Raw genomic sequence first — 15,570 nt, 5'->3', positions numbered from 1 at the left:
AGAAGAACCACAGGTGTGGGCCTTGGGCTTGTCGCATGTCCTCCCTGTCACCCACCACTGCAGTGTGTATTAGTCGCTCAGTCTTATCTGACTCTTTGTGACCCATGGACTGTAGCCTGCCAGGCCCTCTGTCCATGAATTCTCCAGGCAAGAATACTGTAATGGGTTGCCATCCCCTTCTCCAGGGGATCTACTGGCACTTAAAACGTTAGCCTGTGCAGGACCATGGCAGGATAGTAGTTTGTTCTGATAAACCCATGGGTATGACCGATGTCCAGGTTAATCTTGTAAGAGGTGCCAGCCCTCAGTCATGAGCTCCACCGAATGCCAAGCATCTCCCAGAACAATCGATACAGGCAGTGGTGTACCTCATAAACGAGAGCAGAGAGAGAGCACAGTGTTACTCAGTTTCCTGGCTTGGTATTGGTTTCTGCCATCCTGACAATTTGGTTTCAGATGCTTTATCAAACTGAGGTGTTAAGATCGTTAAAATTTGAGTTGTAAGTTACTAAGCAACAGAACAATAAATTTAAATAATTAGAGTAATGTATGTAAATAGGTTCCTAAATTTAAGGAATTTAAATAATTAAAATAATAAATACCAGCCTGCCTGAATTTTTAAAAATTAGAGCTCCAAGGTGTTTTTTTAAATCAGAGGATAACTGCTTTACAATGTTGTATTGTTTTCTGCAGTACAACCTGAATCAGCCATTAAGTGTGTATATGTTTGTATATTCCCCTTCCTTCTTGAGCCTCCCTCCCAACCCCCAAGGTATCTTAGTATTATGATTTTTTGTAATTAAAGCAAACAGCATTCAAATTAAAGGTAATTTTGTAAAACAGTTGCAAAATCTTGGTAGGCACTTGAGCTTTGTCTTCATTATATCCTTTACCTGCGCCTGCTGTCAGATAGTTGGAGAAGGAAATGGCAACCCACTCCAGTGTTCTTGCCTGGAGAATCCCAGGGACGGGGGCGCCTGGTGGGCTGCTGTCCATGGGGTCGCATAGAGTCGGACACGACTGAAGCGACTTAGCAGCAGCAGCAGCTGTCAGATAGATAAATGCCTGTATTTTTTTTTTTTTTTTGCTTTGGAAACCATCCTTTTCTTACTCTTAACAGATTATGAGTTGCATCATCTTACATAATTTTGGTCTTGGTACTTGGAGTTTCTTGCCAGCAGTGAGTGCTCTTGTTGAGAGTTTTCAAATTCTCCTTTCTGTACTAACCCTTGATCTGCAGAATATCACTGATAGAGAATAGAAGCACTAAACAATCACGGGGGAATCTCCTATCAAATCTGTGCCCTGCTCATAATAGCAGTGGGTCAGAATGATTTCCTTATCAGCACAAAATTGTGCTCATTTGAGTATGGTTGCCTAAATAAATATGTGGTGACTCAGGAGGAAATAATTGTTTTCTAAGAATTTTTTGATGGATGTTTACTTTTCCCAGTTTGTTGTTTACTAGCTAAGTCGTGTCTGACTCTTTGCAGCCCCATGGACTGTAGCTTACCGGGCTCCTCTGTCCATGGGATTCTCCAGGCAAGAATACTGGAATGGGTTGCCACTTTTTCCAAAGACCTTGGTAAATTGCTCCTGTGTCTCCCCGACCCGTCCCTTTCTTTGTTTCGTTTTCTTTTCTTTTTTTTAATCAGACTTTTGTAGAATGAGTAAAGAGTGATGGAGACTGAGAATTGCTTTGTACTCCTCACATCAGCAGAAGTCAAGTGAACCCTGCTGGGTGGGGGGCAAAGTAGCAGACACCGATAAATGAATAAGGTAATGCTAGCATTCACTCAACTTCTGAACATAGCAGTTAGAACCTTATCGAACATGAAAATATAATCACATTTTAAAAATATTAGTATAGTTGCTGCACAATATTATGTAAATTACAAAGTGTACAATATTATGATTAACGATTTTTAAAAGTTTATTTATAGTTATTATGAAGTACTGGCTATATTCTCCATGTTGTACAATATTCCCTTGTAGCTTATTTTATGCCTGATTGTTTGTATCTCTTCCTTCCTTCCTTCTGTAGTCACTCTCCCCACTGGTAACCACTAGTTTGTTCTTTATATCTGTAATCACAGATTTTTTGATTTCCCCCAGATTTTGCAGTCTTCAACTCTGCAAACATATGCAAAACAAAGAGTTTGTAATTGTTGGCTCATATTTTCTTTTGAGAGTTTAGGGAGTTATAAGCTAACCTTGATTGATTTTTTTTTTTTTTTAAGTTTTGAGAAGAGAGTTTGATTTTTGAATTTGGATGTGTTTAGGTATGCTGAGATTTTCAAGCATTTCAGATAAAAGGGAAATAGATTGATAAAACTTAGATTTCGTGTCAGCCTGTTTTTATATCTGTCCTGTCCACCTGTCCAACCCCAAGCTCCTTGCAAATAACACTTGGCCTGTTTTGCTCCTAGGCTGTGGTCTACCTAGCTCTTGGCTTCTTTGGGGGAGATAAATTGGAAAAGTGATTGCTTTTACAGCCTAAACAAAAAGGCCTGTTTTGGAATGTGTGTGTGTGCATATGTGCTAAGTCACTTCAGGCATGTTCAGCTCTTTGCGACCCTGTGGACTGTAGCCTGCCAGGCTCTTCTTTCCATGGGATTCTCCAGGCAAGAATACTGGAGGGGGTTGCCATTCCCTACTCCAGGGGATCTTCCTCACCCAGAGATCGAACCTCTCTCTCTCTCTCGGCGTCTCCTGCATTGGCAAGCAGTTTCTTTACCAGTAACGCCACCTGGGAAGCCTGTTTTGGACTTAAGGGGAAGAAAAAGCCAGGATTTGAGATGAAGATTGAGATTAATGCCTAAAGAGTAGGGGGAGAGCTGCAGGGGAATCCAAATGGATGCTTCTTGCTTGTCTGTGATGCCTGGCACCTACTGCGATGATCATGTTTGCCCATGGTCGTCAGTACACTAGAGCTGAGTCTTTAAACAATTTTCTCTGGAGCCGTATTGGATATAACAGCCTGTCTTTTTCCCTGATTTGTGAGTTAATTCCTAAAAATGCTCTGTGACCAGTTGGAGAAAGGGTGAACTAGTTTTCTGTTTGGGGACCTGAGTCTTATCTCCCAGATAGATGTTTTTTCTCTGTGTGTTTAGATGCTATGGGAAGCACAGTAACAGTCCCCAGTACAAAAACTTAGTGAAAGGAGCTCTGTGTCAGGCCTGGTTAATCCCTTGTTAAATTAGACAGACTTTAGCCAGCCTCTATACAACAGTTCCTCGTGTTGTTGGTGGGTCCTTGGAGGGCTTTTCCTATTTCTGTTGCCTAGAAATAAGTGGCTATTCTAAAATGGTGACAAGTTTAGTTGGCTAAAGCCTGGGTCTCTCACAACCATCACTTACTTTGGAAAGCACTGACAGAACAGACTTAGCTTGCCCCCAATCCTTTTTATTTTTAAACTTTTAGGGCCTGGCCTCTTATTTTCAGCTTCTCACTTCTAGGTCCCTGTGCAAAGGGAGTGGTAGTCTGCTGGGCCGTGGAGCCTGGTTCTCTGTTGCTGGACTGTGGGTAAATTTACCAGTCATCTAAATAGAGAATGCCAGGTAACACACAAGAAGTTGAGTCTGATCTGATAATGAAGTGAGTTTATGGTAAACATCCTTTTGAAATTTAAGTGCAGAATCACCTGCTAAAGGCATTACAGTTCCCCTCTCTACCTTTTCGTCCTGTTCCTTTTAGAATAATCAAGATTCAAATCATATAGAACTTTGTCAGTCAAAACCAGAAAAACAGGTAACTTGAACAGATTGCGGACTTGGATGTGTGTGTCATATATGCCCGAAAGAAATGCTTTGGATTCCTGCCCAGTGCACTAGTATGAGATCTTAAAGTCTGAGAGTTTTGAAGCCAAGTTGGGGGTCAATTTAAAGGGGAGAAGAAGTGCGCCGGTCCTGGGCTGTGCTCCCTTGACCATTGGGTAAAGAGCATGACCTTGAGAAGCACTGATGAGTTACAGAGCGTGTAAGGGAACCCTGAGAACCTCCGGCCTGCTCCCCGGGTGCGCTTGGCTGGTCATAAAACCTTATTAGCTGAGTGATGTGTTCTTTGTTGCTTACCTCTCCCGGCCTATGCCAGATGGTGTCTTAAAGAACTGGAGAGCCAGACTTCCTCCCCAAGCTTCCATTTTCTATGTAGCTCTTTTTTCAGTCTTAGTACTACATACACGTGACTTTCTTCGATAGATTTGCTTGGCAGGCAGTTCCAGGCACTGGCGTCCTTCCTGCCTATGATGGGGAGCAGGGAGGATGAACTCCTCAGAAACCAGGGCTCTCCAGGTGGGGGTGACAATCCCAGCCAGCCCAGCCAGGCGAGTTAGGAGTGGCTGTCGGACCTTTTACAATAAAAGGTGGCGATTGTTTCAGGTAGGTCCCCTTTTTTCTCTTGCCCTCTGGCTGTCTTGTATAAGTGACAGGTGTTGGAGGCTTGGAATTGCTGCAGTTCTTTTCCTTCCTGGACTTGGCAGATGAAATAGGACTGCGTTACTGGGGACTCATGCATCAAAATGTTGCAGCTTAAAAGATACTTTGAAGAGAGTTGAGTCCATTTGGAACAAGCCCCAGTTTTCTATAAAAATTAGTTTCCTGCAAGGATGACTAGGTTTTTCTGTTTATTCTGTTAAAACACAAGTGGAGGGGGGAATCTATGGGAGAATATTTTCATCTCCATTGAATGATGCCTGACTCCCTTTTCTTCTGTTTTTAACATTTAGTAATGCCTGTCCTTGCCCTCACCTCCAAAATATTCCCAGTAGGGAAATAAATAAGTGAAAAATGATGCTCCTCTCATCCATCCTTGTTTTCATCCCCTGGACTCTTTACAACAGCTACTTTTTAGCTGTTTGCTATATTTCCTTCCAATAAGTATTTAATGAACATGTAAATTCATCTATATCTATCTGTATTGCTTTTCAAATTGCATATCCAAACCCTTTCAGTAACATCTTGAAGAGGTGACACAATTTTACTTTTGGTAAACGGTACTTCTTTGCTTCAGTAAAAGATGTTACCTAGGTGTTTTAACTCTGAACCCTTCAAATGAGAAGACTATGGAGAGTTGTGATGAATTGATACACATACCACAGCATTGGACCCGTCTGCCATAGGAGAAGGAGCTTTCTGTATTCTGGTGATTGATTTGGGATAGCTTCTAAAAACTGCAAACCATCTTTGTTAATTTCTTTGAAATATCTCCTTAATAGGGCTTGCTGGTGGCTTAGACAGTAAACAGTCTGCCTGCAATTCAGGAGACCCAGGTTCGACCCGTGGGTTGGGAAGATCCCCTGGAAAAGGGAATGGCTACCCACTCCAGTATTTTTGCCTGGAGAATCCCATGGACAGAGGAGCCTAGCAAGCAGGCTACAGTCCAAGGGGTCGCAAAGAGTCAGACACAACTGAGCGACTGAGACACTATCCATTTAAGATGATAGTACAGGGAGTCCCTTTGGGGTAACAGATTTACTTTTATGGTTGCTACTCAATTCCTCTGTTTTGTCATCTTGGGGTATATTGGTTCAGTTAAAAATAGAGCTCTAATTAAAATGGGCGCCCTCTCTGAAAATAAGAACTATATTTCAATTAGTAAATTCCTATTTGCTTAACGTATTTTTGTTTTGTTTTTTTTTCTTTTTTTGAAAATTTTAACAGCAAGCCCGGGCTGAGCAGGAAGAAGAATTCATAAGTAACACTTTATTCAAGAAAATTCAAGCTTTGCAGAAGGAGAAAGAAACCCTTGCTGTAAATTACGAGAAGGAAGAAGAGTTCCTCACTAATGAGCTCTCCAGAAAATTGATGCAGGTAAATTATCTTTTCTGCCCTCTTATCTTCCCTGCCTGTTTTCTTCTCTAGGGGAAAAAAAATGACTTTGATCTAGCACTTTGCTTGAAACATTTGCTGATGAGGTTGTAGCTAAAATTCTTTAGAGATTAAAATACCTAAGTGAAGATGGCAGCAGTGTAATACTCAAGACTGTGGTTCCCAGCTCATCTGCTTAGGTGAGGTAAGGTATTTTATACTCTGACCATTTTAAGAAATTGCTGATGAGCCTGAGGCCTTAGCACAGGAGTCAATGATGTATGCAGTATTTGGGGATTATGAGAGTTAACGCCAAATGTGAGATTTCTTTCTCCTTTTATATTGAATCTGTAATGAATATATGGACATTTTTGGCAACCAGAAATAGGTCTTTTGTACCAATATATGAAGATACAAAGGGAAATGCCACTTTGAGGAGAGAAAAATATATGTATCTGTGATAGTCAGTTGTGTTCAGATGAGTGAGTAATATGTTACTGAACAAATAACAAATGTTGAAACTTAACATCCATCACTAATAGTGTATAGAAGACAACACACAAAACATACAGAAATTTTTATTTTTCTAGTTAGATTTTTCTACCTTCCCCTCCTGTTTGTTTTGTTTTCCTCTCCTTGAAGCTTACTAGTAAATTATAAAAGTAAGATTTGTTTAGGGCAAATATCATGCAGGTTATTTAGTTTGAACTTGAGAACAAGTGGGACATTGAGTTTTCACTATTTAACACAACATGTCCAAAATAGTGAATAGGTATAAAATTATCCAAAGACAAATATTATTGGTATTTTTTTCAGATGGCTGTAAAAGGTAGAAATCTTTCCTTGTATTTTCTATTCACTGGCATTACTAACAATGTCACTCATTAATTTGATCGAAATATGTATTCTAATGAGATTATAGCAAAAGGATATTTGGAGCCTAAATTCTTCTCTTACCTTCTGACATAATCAAATGTTGGAAGAAGATTCCAGAAACTTTAGTGTTAAGACCATGCAATGGTCCAGGTACCTTTTACCCCATCTTTTTATTCTTATTTTCCTACCTAATTATTGAATAAAGATACCACTATAATCTTGTACAAAAATTTATCTATATGGTAGCTGTTGGAATGTGAAGGATAGAGATCCTCGGTCAGTATTATCTAGTGGAGATTTATGGTGGAATTTCTGTGTTGAAATGTTTTCTTTATTCCTGTGCATTCTGATTTAGAGGAAAAATGAGGCAGAAGATTAGTTTGACTTTTGACTCTTATCGTACCTTGGCAGCATTAGACTAATTATTCTGCATGTTGCTTCCAGAACTGTAAGGATATGATTATGGCTTCCTTTTCTGTGTTTTGTGTGTAATCAGATGCCCTAATTTTTAACACTTCGAGAAACATTTTTTTGTTTTCAATTTGCATAGTCATTGGTATTTGGAACCTTTGATTAAAGTACATTATAAAGCAGTCAATATCCTAGCCAGATCATGCTTTCTTTTTCTCTAGAAAGACTCATTTTCATTATGAGTTGTTCTGTAATGTGTAATTTAGCATCTCATTAGCTTCTTATCATGACCCACCTACTCTCCAAGGACACTGATGTCCCTTGAAGCAAGCTACTGGATAGAGTGAACACCTAAGAGCCATGTGCAACAGAAAGAGGTTAATTATAGTAATATATTTGGCATAAGAAGGTTTGAACTTAAAAAATTTAATAAATAAAGCTATAACTTGGAGAAATGTAGTTTTTTTGTTTTTTTTTTCAGAATTTTTTTTCAGATTATTTTTTCAGAATTCTTATATTAAAATAAATAGTTTTACTTGGTCAGGAGAAAAATTTTCATATATTAAAAACTTAAATTTTTTGAGGGGCATGGATCTTTCTAAAGAGACTGGTAATACATTAATACAAACTGGACAGTGTGAAAAAATGTTCCCAAAGTAGTTTGTAATGTGGAGCCCTGGTCTTCACATGGCTGGGTCTTATGTTCACCCTCAGTCAAAACAAAGTGTTCAATATGAGGATGTAAGTCTGTTGTTTGGGGAGTTCTAGGTGATCTGTAGCTTATTAGTAATCCCACTTGCAGAACCTGGGCAAATGGATGGTCAACATGTCTCTGTTGACCATGCGGGGAACCAAGCGGGGAGACATAAATCCCCGCTTGGTTCCTAGGTTTTATTTTCATATATTATATATGCATATATATATCTAGAGAGAGAGAGAGAGAGAGAGAGAGAGAGAGAGAATGTGTGTGTGTGTGTGTGCGTGCTTAGTCTCTCAGTCATGTCTGACTCTTTGTGACCCTTTGAACTGTAGCCCACCAGGCTCCTCTGTCCATGGGAGTTTTCAGGCAAGAATGCTGGAGCAGGTTGCCATTTCCTCCTCCAGGGGATCTTCCCAACCCAGGGATTGAACCCATGTCTCCTGTGTCTCCTGCATTGCAGGCAGATTCTTTACCCAGAGTCATCAGGGAAGCCCTATATCAGGGAATTCCGTATGTGTATATAGTAATAACGGAGAAGGCAATGGCACCCCACTCCAGTACACCTGCCTGGAAAATCCCATGGATGGAGGAGCCTGGTGGGCTGCAGTCCATGGGGTCGCTAGGAGTTGGACACGACTGAGCAACTTCACTTTCTCTTTTCACTTTCATGCATTGGAGAAGGAAATGGCAACCCACTCCCCTGTTCTTGCCTGGAGAATCCCAGGGACGGGGGAGCCTGGTGTGCTGCCGTCTCTGGGGTCACACAGAGTCGGACACGACTGAAGTGACTTAGCATAGCATAGCATAGCATGTAGTAATAAAATACAGGAGCCTCTGGTTTGAGTTCTGGGTCGGGAAGATCCGCTCGAGAAGGAATAGGCTATCCACTCCGGTACCCTTGGGCTTCCTTCATAGCTCAGCCGGTAAAGAATCCACCTGTAATGTGGGAGACCTGGGTTTGATCCCTGGGTTAGGAAGATCCCCTGGAGAAGGAAATGGCTCCCCACTCCAGTATTCTAGCCTGGAGAATTCCGTAGACTGTACAGTCCATGGGGTCACAAAGAGTGGGACACGTCTGACAACTTTCACAAGAGAATATATAACATAGATGTAAAACTCGCCATTGCAGCCATTTTTTAGTATATAATCCAATGGCATTAAATACACTCACATTGTTGTACGACCATTCCCACCACCCATCCCCAAGAACTTTTTCAAACTGAAACTGAATCCGTAAGAAATAACCCCTTATTCCATGTTCCTGGTTCTTTCTAAGACTTTTGAAAAGACACGGACGGCAGATAGTGTGAGGTTGTGGTCTCTGGCAAGTTCCAGAGCTGTGCCTACTGTGACATGAATAGTGATCCCGCACTTGACACCAGGGATCAACTGCACGCCGTTTTGTGGCAAGTCCCTGTACCTTTGGGCAGCTGGAAGGCTCTTGTATAACCGCTGGAAAGAAGGGCTGTAGGCCTACTGTACCCATCCCCCAGGCTTTCCTGAAGGATTTCCGCCAGTCCTTTGTTGCAGTCTCATATTTTCTGCCACCCAGTGTGGTAGAACTAATCTCCATCTGGAAGATTTTTAGAGTAATTGGTACCAATAGACTTTTCCAACTGTGTAATTACTTTAATATGACTCTCTAGGATGCTTGCTTCTGGATAAGAACTTGTTATGATAGCCTACTAAGAGAAACTGTGCTGCCGGAGACACTGACGGACAGAGGAGTAAATTGACCTGTTCACCAGGGAGGTGTTTAACATTTTTCACCAGAGGCCGCTTAGAGGCTATTTATGGAGCAATTTTGGTTTTGCTGCTTGTCCTATGGCTGTTGTCTTTGATAGTGAGTGTGGCTTTTATGCGCATTTCAAAGGAATTCTTTGGTCTTCAGAACAAAATGAGATTATTACTATAAAGGAGATACCTCCTTTTCCATCTGCTGTGATACAGATGGTGTCAAATACCTTTAAAAACTGAATCAAATGTATTTAAGTAGATGAATAGAAATCTCTTTTTCCTGTTAAAAGATCATGTTTGGAAGATAGGTTCAACACCTCCAAATATGTTAATCCTGTCTAAAGCAAACAAAGAAATATGCACAAAACAGCATGCAGTTTTTCTCCTTTATTTTTGTATACATCTGCTAGATAGATACCTTGGTTTTGCAAAGACTCTTGTCTGAAAAATCTGCTTCTTTCTGAGCCTGGACCATGGGATCGATGACTTGACTGGTAAGAACTGTCCTAAAAAGGAGCCTTCTAGTCTAATGCCAAGCCTACACTAGGACTAAATTCAGCTCCTGAATGCCTTGAAGAGATGTTTGTTGCTTAATCATAATTTGTAATTAAAATGTATAAGGAATGTTTTGTGATCAAATTCTTCATCAGAATTTGATTCTTAATATCTATGCTAGGGAAAAAAGTCTAAAAGACTATTCTCTGGAATGCTGGCTATAATTGGGTGCTGAGCTTAGGGATGTTAATTTTCTTGTGCTCCTTTCCTTCTCAGTTTGTAGAAGCAACACGCATTACTTTTGTAATTAAAAAATATCTTACTTCCTAAGAAGAAAATTTTAAAAATACCTATTTTGTCCTTATGTTTTGAAACCTCCAGCTGTATCACTGAGCTTGAGAGCTCACAGTCTTGCAGTTGTTACCAAACTAGACTGGGGTCTGCTTGCCCGATGTGCAGCAAAGCTGACCCACTGACGGGGCTGTGGTGAAAGAAAGTACAGTGTTTACTGCAGGGCACCAAACAAGGAGAATGGGCAGCTTGCGCTCAAAAGACATGAGCTCCTCGATGGCTTTTCAGGAAGGGTTTTGAAAGACATTGAGGGGAGAGAGACACAGGGTGCATGCATGTTCAGCTCATGCCCAGTTCTCTGGTGGGTTGATGGTGAGCAAATAGTGATGTTTCAGGAATCTCAGCCATCAGTCTTCTGGTTCCGACCAGTCTGGGATTTATGTGTACTGGTGGTCAGCATGCAGCTAACTTCTTCCACCTAGTGGGGGTTTTAATATCTGCACAACAACTCAAGGACATGGCTCAGGATATTATTTACAGCCCTGAGGAGGAAATAAAATAAAGGTCTTTGTCTTTGTTGTATGACTTAGCTATTTGTCTTGCTTGACTATTTTCTCACTTCTCTAATTAAATCTGCTTTGTAATCAAAGAGCAAATTTAAAGCTTTTCTACAAACGAGAGGCAGGGGCGGGGATAAGATGGAGGTCTGTCCCTGGGGTGGTCCTGCAGGGTCTTACTCGGTTTCACTGTCGTAATTGCATCTGTTTATCATGGACCGCATAGACTGCAGTGCAGTGGAGCCCCTTGCAAAGTCAGGAAGATTCTGGACTACCCAGATTGTTCATTTAGAGCTAGCATAAACAAAATGCTCTTATGATTGGCTTAACTGTCTTGTCAGCTGTGATACGATTCATTCCACTGGCCGCTCTTTAAAAAAAAAACACACAAAGCCCCCTAATTCCTCTGGCTAACAGTTAAGCACCAGTCACCAATACCAACTGGAAGACCTATTGTTGCTGAGATGGATAGTGATTTTAGCCCCTGTGGATTTTCTCACTTGCTTTTATGTAAGCCCAAGGCATCAGGTTCACTTCCTGCTCTTGGGAAGCTCTGTTCAATTGTTGCCTACACTTTTCTCCACCAATACTGCTGCCAAAAGTTAATGAATATTTTTTTTTTCTTTATTTAAAAGCCTGGAACAGGACTGAGATAGGAGTACTGAATATTATATATCGCTCTGAATGTTTTCACTCTAATCCAATTTTCAAATTTTAGACCTTAAAATAACAAATAAGTTTGTAGTCTTGTACTGTAGAGTCATATTTGAAATTGGATCTAGTCTTCAGAAAACAATGCCACTGTAGCTATTAATATAATAGAAATGATTGTACTCATTCTCTTACTGAGGAGACACATCTTTCTTATTGATGGCGGAAGGCACTTAAGAACACAAGTTTTCTGGATCTCTTGTTAAGTGGCAGGACTTATTGTTACTATTATTGACTTGGTCCCTGAGGTGAGAACGCCTCCGGGAATTACAGCAGTTGCAGTTTCCTAGCATCTGTGGAAAGATGATATATGGAGGGAAGGAAGGAAGTTGTGGGCAAAAACCGCTGCTGAAGCCGCCATTGCCAAGTGATACAGAGCTGAGTCGTTCAGAAAGCTGATCTGTAATAGCATTATTCTTCCATCTGTGTTCACACAGGAATGAAACAGAGTAAGGCTTGCGAGAAGTCCCTGAATCTGCCCATTGACCTAGACAAAGGCTTACTTTCCTGTACCTCTTCTCTCTCCTCCCCTCAACCTGGAGTAGTAGTTTCTCCTTCCATTCGCATCTGAACAGAGGCAGGTTTTCTTCTTTAGTCCCTTCAAGGCTGTGTCTGTGGAGGGCAGGCTTGTCTACAGGCTCTAGGAGTGAGCGTAGATGCCTAATTCCCTTCTCAAGCCTGTACGCCAGAATCTGAGGCTGCCTTCTTTTACTCCAAGTTCTCCAAGTCACTAAGATGGCAGTGCAGTGATCTTGTTTGTTCAGGCAGCAGAATCACATGTCAGGGTGATAAATATGTATGAAACCCTGTTTAGTTCATTTTAAAGGCACCGAGGCGAATGCTGCTGTCGAATCCATTCAGGTGAAGACTTGTTCTCCTGTGGCAGGGAGACCTTGAAATATGTTCTTCATTAAGCTGGCTCGACCAGTGGCCCTCTTGGCTTTTAGTTTTTCAGGGCTATTAATGCTGAGCAGAAAAATTGGCTATCACCTAATAGCTAACAGAACATTTGGGGCAAAGTTGAGTTGTGGGTTTTGTTTTTTTTTTTTTTTGTCCTCGTTGTTGTTTTTCATTCCACATTATCTGACTCTCAGCTGTGTGTGTTCTTTGTTTCTTTTCATGGAACAGGGGGCTTATACATTGTGTTCAGGATACATCTGCAGAGGGCTTCTGGGATGTGTTTATTGCGTTTTAAATGCCACAACCACCAGAGGCCAAATTATAAGGCAGAATTTTCCTGGTAGGAGCATGCCAGAAATCTCTCAGTCCAACGTAATTTGCATTATGATTAGAAAATACAATAAACTTGAGGCAATTCTTTTAGTCTTCACAAATCACTGAGGGTTTGTTTTTTTTTTTTCCAAAATGTGTGTAGTATGTTACCATTATGGCTGGAGTTAATGTGCCAGCCTGGATTCCCCAAAGTACAAGAGCAAGGGTCAGGGCTTAGCAGCTTTTCAGGTTGACTTCTTTGACAAAATATGGAGAAATGCAGGTAGAAAGTAAAAGTAGGAGAAGGAAATGAAAAATACTGAGATGAAGCTGGAGTGAGAAGTTGCTTTACTCACTAGGGTAGGGGTAAGTAAGCATTGTTATTTCTAGTTGAAAAGGTGAAGGTGAATCTTGGAGATTGAAAGACTTGTCTGCACTGTAGATGGACTTGAACCATTGCTGGAAATGCTGTGCAAATTATTTTAAAGCTTTGCAGTTAGAAATGTTGCAGTGTTCTGCATTTCTTGGGTAATTTTTTTTTTTTTAAAGTTTACAGTCAGCCCAGTTATTAATTACCTTAAAATACAGAGAGATATCCTAACACTAATTATCTTTACTTTCCTTTTTCTTTTTTCCTTTTAATTTATGATAAGGTCTCAGCTTTGAGTACATTCTTTCTTTGGGTTAAATATTCTCTACTCCTCAAAGAAGAAAGGGTTAATTTTTACAAAATGGATTTTTTTTTTTTGCAGGTTGAGTCCAGAGCCTCAAGAATTCCTTTATCTTATTCATGGAGCATCTTTTTTTCAAACCTTCCTCCTAACTAGATTTTTTTCAAAGGTGTTAATATTTTAAGCAGCATGCTGCTGCTGCTGCTGAAGTCGCTTCAGTCGTGTCCGACTCTGTGTGACCCTATGGACTGCAGCCTACCAGGCTCATCTGTCCATGGGATTTTCCAGGCAAGAGTACTGCAGCATGATGCTATTAGGAATCAAATCTAGGAAGGTCAGACTTAGCCCCTGAGGTGTTCTAAGTGGGCAGGAAGCCTCATGTACTGGAGCCCTCCACTCAGGTGAGAGCTTGTCCTCAGTTTTGAGGAGGCTGACAAGAAAATAACATCCAAAAAATTCTGGAAGGGCCTACCAATTTTTTTTCCTTGCAAAAGTTAGGTATACTTTTTCCCTTTTTGAAAATCACAATTAGTTAATTCAGGCAAGCTTCACTGAAGATAAGTGGAAGGATTAACAAGATCATGAAGAACTGCTGGGGGGAGATCTGGGGAAGGTGGAAATCGAGAGGAGGCCCAGCACCCAAGGCTCCCTTTTTCGTGAGCACATTTGCTATTTATTTGTAACAGAACAGCTAAGAAGCTGAATTGTGCTTTTGGCAGTTGTGTAGAGCTGGGGTTTCAGAAGTCAGAGCTCAGGGCTGGCTAAAGGTGGGGACAAAGATAAATCACCCCCGCTTTAATCTGGAATCATGAAGAGCTATACTGTCGGAAAAGAGTGAACCTTTTTTTTTTTTGCTTCATTTGGATGAATCAGAGAACACAAAACTTTGGTTTTGGATTAAGGCAGACCGTGCTCATCCCAGCCTGAAGGAGGGGGAGTGTACATGATGCTTAGCGTGTGTGGGAAGGCGCTGTGGGAGGCGTCTTTGGAGCTGTCCCAAAGTTCCAGAAATTTGGAGGAAACGGCTTCAGGTACTCTAGGCAGAGGATACAGAATGATTAGGACTGGGCTTGGGGTGCAGTGGCTCTTGTTAGTGGGTGACCAGCAGGACATGGGGTCTGGAAGCCCCTGGACCAGAGTGATCTCTGGACATGTTTGCCCAGGATGATGGGTTTCTTTTTTATTTTTTTGATGTGGACGATGTTTTAAAAGTCTTTGTTACGATATTGCTTCTGGTTTATGCTTTGGTTTTTTGGTCGTGAGGCATGTGGTCTTTAGCTCCCTGACTAGGGACCAAAGCTACACCCCCTGCGTTGGAAGGTGCAGCCTTAACCACTGGACTGCCAGGGCAGTCCCTTCAGGTTTTAAAATGTGGGTTGTTTTTTTTTTCCTCTAGGAAAAGAGTCTTTAGAAAAAGACATAAGGTTGGCCTTTAATCATAGTTGCCAGCACCACTCTCTGTGCTGAGATTCATCATTGTCAGATGCCTGGACCCTGAAGGCATTTGTGTGTGCAAACCTTAGGCTGTCCCTGGGGCTGAGTGTGAAAGTATGGGGAACTTGCATGGGGACTGGATCGAAGGTGGACTTGAACATTGTAGCGATGAGTTTGGGCTTACTCTGCAGGAATGAGGGAGCCATTATAAGGTTTTGAGCAGGGTGTTGAATGAAGAGAAAACCCTACTAGTTTAGTTCAGCGTGGTCTACACACTGGACCTGGGGTATCGATTAGGAGCTTTGGCGGTGGTCCAGTGAAGAGGAGTAAAAGACTTGAGCCGGAGCACAGAAAGCGCAGGATGTGTTGGACAGCTGTTCTGGGGGCTGACTTAATGCCACTTGGTAACTGATGAGATGTGAGATATTGACTGAGAATAACAGTGCCAGTAACAGAAGGGGGAAGGAGGTGGGCTTAAGTCTGGGCCCAGGAGGCGTTTAGTGGTGATGCGCTGAATTGAAGGTGGGAGGTTGACTTTCTGCTCAGCAGAGCTGTTCAGATTGGTTTAGAGACTCAATATTGTGAGAGACAGTTCTTTTTTTCAAAACCTGTGTTAACTACTTGGAACAGTAAGTCCCCTACACATGAACCTTTAAGCTGCAGACTTT

The 15,570-nt window shown here is 41.4% G+C and overlaps 1 protein-coding gene across 1 annotated transcript in view; it reads left to right on the top strand.

The window, feature by feature from the left end:
* CCDC6 (coiled-coil domain containing 6) overlaps nt 1–15,570 on the top strand; it is a 113,090-nt gene that overhangs the window by 49,050 nt on the left and 48,470 nt on the right. The window contains exon 3 of the mRNA XM_010839401.1: nt 5,661–5,810. Within this exon, the coding sequence (XP_010837703.1) occupies nt 5,661–5,810 (150 nt within the window). The remainder of the gene's footprint in view (nt 1–5,660; nt 5,811–15,570) is intronic.

Source organism: Bison bison, unplaced genomic scaffold (genome assembly GCF_000754665.1).
Source record: "Bison bison bison isolate TAMUID 2011002044 unplaced genomic scaffold, Bison_UMD1.0 scf7180017864116, whole genome shotgun sequence".
Taxonomy (NCBI): Eukaryota; Metazoa; Chordata; class Mammalia; order Artiodactyla; family Bovidae; genus Bison; species Bison bison.
This window is presented reverse-complemented; position numbering and strand designations above follow the sequence as displayed.